Source organism: Rhamphochromis longiceps, linkage group LG2 (genome assembly GCF_057381845.1).
Source record: "Rhamphochromis longiceps isolate RC_006_pf linkage group LG2, R_longiceps_female_GT1.1, whole genome shotgun sequence".
Lineage (NCBI taxonomy): Eukaryota > Metazoa > Chordata > Actinopteri > Cichliformes > Cichlidae > Rhamphochromis > Rhamphochromis longiceps.
The window spans coordinates 3884116-3885678 of record NC_140558.1 but is presented as its reverse complement, the minus strand read 5'-3'; the positions used below and the strand labels follow the sequence as shown (position 1 = coordinate 3885678).

General features: G+C 37.6%; 1 protein-coding gene across 1 annotated transcript; it reads left to right on the top strand.

Moving 5' to 3' along the window:
• Nucleotides 1–1563, top strand: LOC146676794 (uncharacterized). Its single transcript, XM_085383695.1, has 6 exons — nucleotides 1–54; nucleotides 154–483; nucleotides 603–956; nucleotides 1082–1213; nucleotides 1315–1352; nucleotides 1438–1563. Exons 1-6 carry the CDS (start codon nucleotides 12–14, stop codon nucleotides 1561–1563), a joined length of 1023 nt encoding a protein of 340 aa, XP_085239821.1. The 5' UTR covers nucleotides 1–11.

Here is a 1563-nt window from a genome sequence, read left to right as displayed (position 1 = left end):
TCCATCAGAAAATGCTGATTGTATTTTATATGCTGCTGGGCTTCAGAGCTGGTCGTAAGTTTAGAGTCGGCTTTTTTCCATATATATTTCTCCAATTTAACATGTGGAATATCTCTCTCTATATCTAACTGCTCTGTTTAATTTGACTTTCAGGATGCACTGATTATGTGTTTTTTGGAACGAAGACTACTGGTGTTGGAGAAAATGTGACCCTGACATGTGAACGCCCGACATCTGAATATGAAGCAACCTTGTATTGGATCAGGATTGTTTCTGGAAGCTGGCCTGAATTATTGGGAGGAACATTTACCTTTGATTATGACGGTGTTAACACCACTCCTCACATTACAGCAAAGCAAGAACCTGGAACCTTTATTCTGGAAATAAGTCAAACTAGGCTAAGTGACACTGGTCTTTATTACTGCATAAAAGTGGACCAACTGGACATGGAATTTTTAAATGCAACATTTTTAAAAATTAAAGGTAAACAGAACTGATTATTTCTTAAACATGTTTACAAATCAATATCTAACTAAAATGAGTAAAACATGACTTTATTGATTTATGTATTTATATTAACAGTTACTTAATTATTTTCTAAGGGCCAGAGACGGCTATCACTGACATCATTCAGATGCCTCAATCTGGTCCCCTCCATCCGGGAAACCCAGTGACTCTGCAGTGTTCAGTCCTCTCTAACCCAGAGAACAGTGCATGTCCTGGAAATGACAGTGTGTTTTGGTTCAGCACTAGATCTGATAACTCTCACCCCAACTTGATTTATGCTGATGGAAACAGTGATAAATGTGAGAGGAGTCCAGAGGCTTCCTCCACACAGAAATGTGTCTACAGCTTCTCCAAGAATGTCAGCTCCTCTGATGCCGGGTCGTACTACTGCGCTGTGGCCACATGTGGACATATAATTTTTGGAAATGGAATAAAACTGGATGTTAAAGGTAAATTTGAAGAATTCTATATTAATTTAGAATAGGCTAGTTTAACATCAGCGTAAAAGTTTTTTTTCCCAGTTTATAATGTCACTAAAAGTAATAATTATTACTGGGTGCTTTTATTTTTCCAGGACTCAACATGTGGGACTTGCAAAAGGCCAATACAGTTCTATTTATATTATGTGCTGCTTTGGCTACAAGTCTGATCGTTATAGCCTTCCTGATTTATACCATCAAGAAGAAAACATCCAGTTGTTGGTGTGGTAATAAAAGTTATACTCACATTAGTGTATCTATCAGCTTTGATGCAAAATAACCATGAAGAAAGTATCTGTCATTGTAAATTTCTCTGTCTTTTAAACAGATGTTGGGACAGGGAGTGGTGATCAGCAGAGTCAGCAGGTAAGGTAAACTGAAAACAAAGAAAAATATAAAGTCAATGGTACATTTTACTCTTGAATGTTTGTTTTTTGTTTTTTTTACTCAGACAGTAGTGGTTTACTCTGCACCAAACATCACTTCGAGGAAAAGCAGCAAATTACCACAAAGGAGTGAAAAAGCAGCAGAGGGGGGGACAGTCTACACTGATGTCAGTGCTTCTGCAGTCGAGTAA

Bases quoted from the DNA above. Each gene is read 5' to 3' on its own strand.
- LOC146676794 (XM_085383695.1), top strand. From the start codon at position 12: ATGCTGATTGTATTTTATATGCTGCTGGGCTTCAGAGCTGGTC. The intron at 957-1,081 runs GTAAATTTGAAG...TTATTTTTCCAG, and splicing joins AATAAAACTGGATGTTAAAG to GACTCAACATGTGGGACTTG. The intron at 1,353-1,437 runs GTAAGGTAAACT...TTTTTTACTCAG, and splicing joins GTGATCAGCAGAGTCAGCAG to ACAGTAGTGGTTTACTCTGC.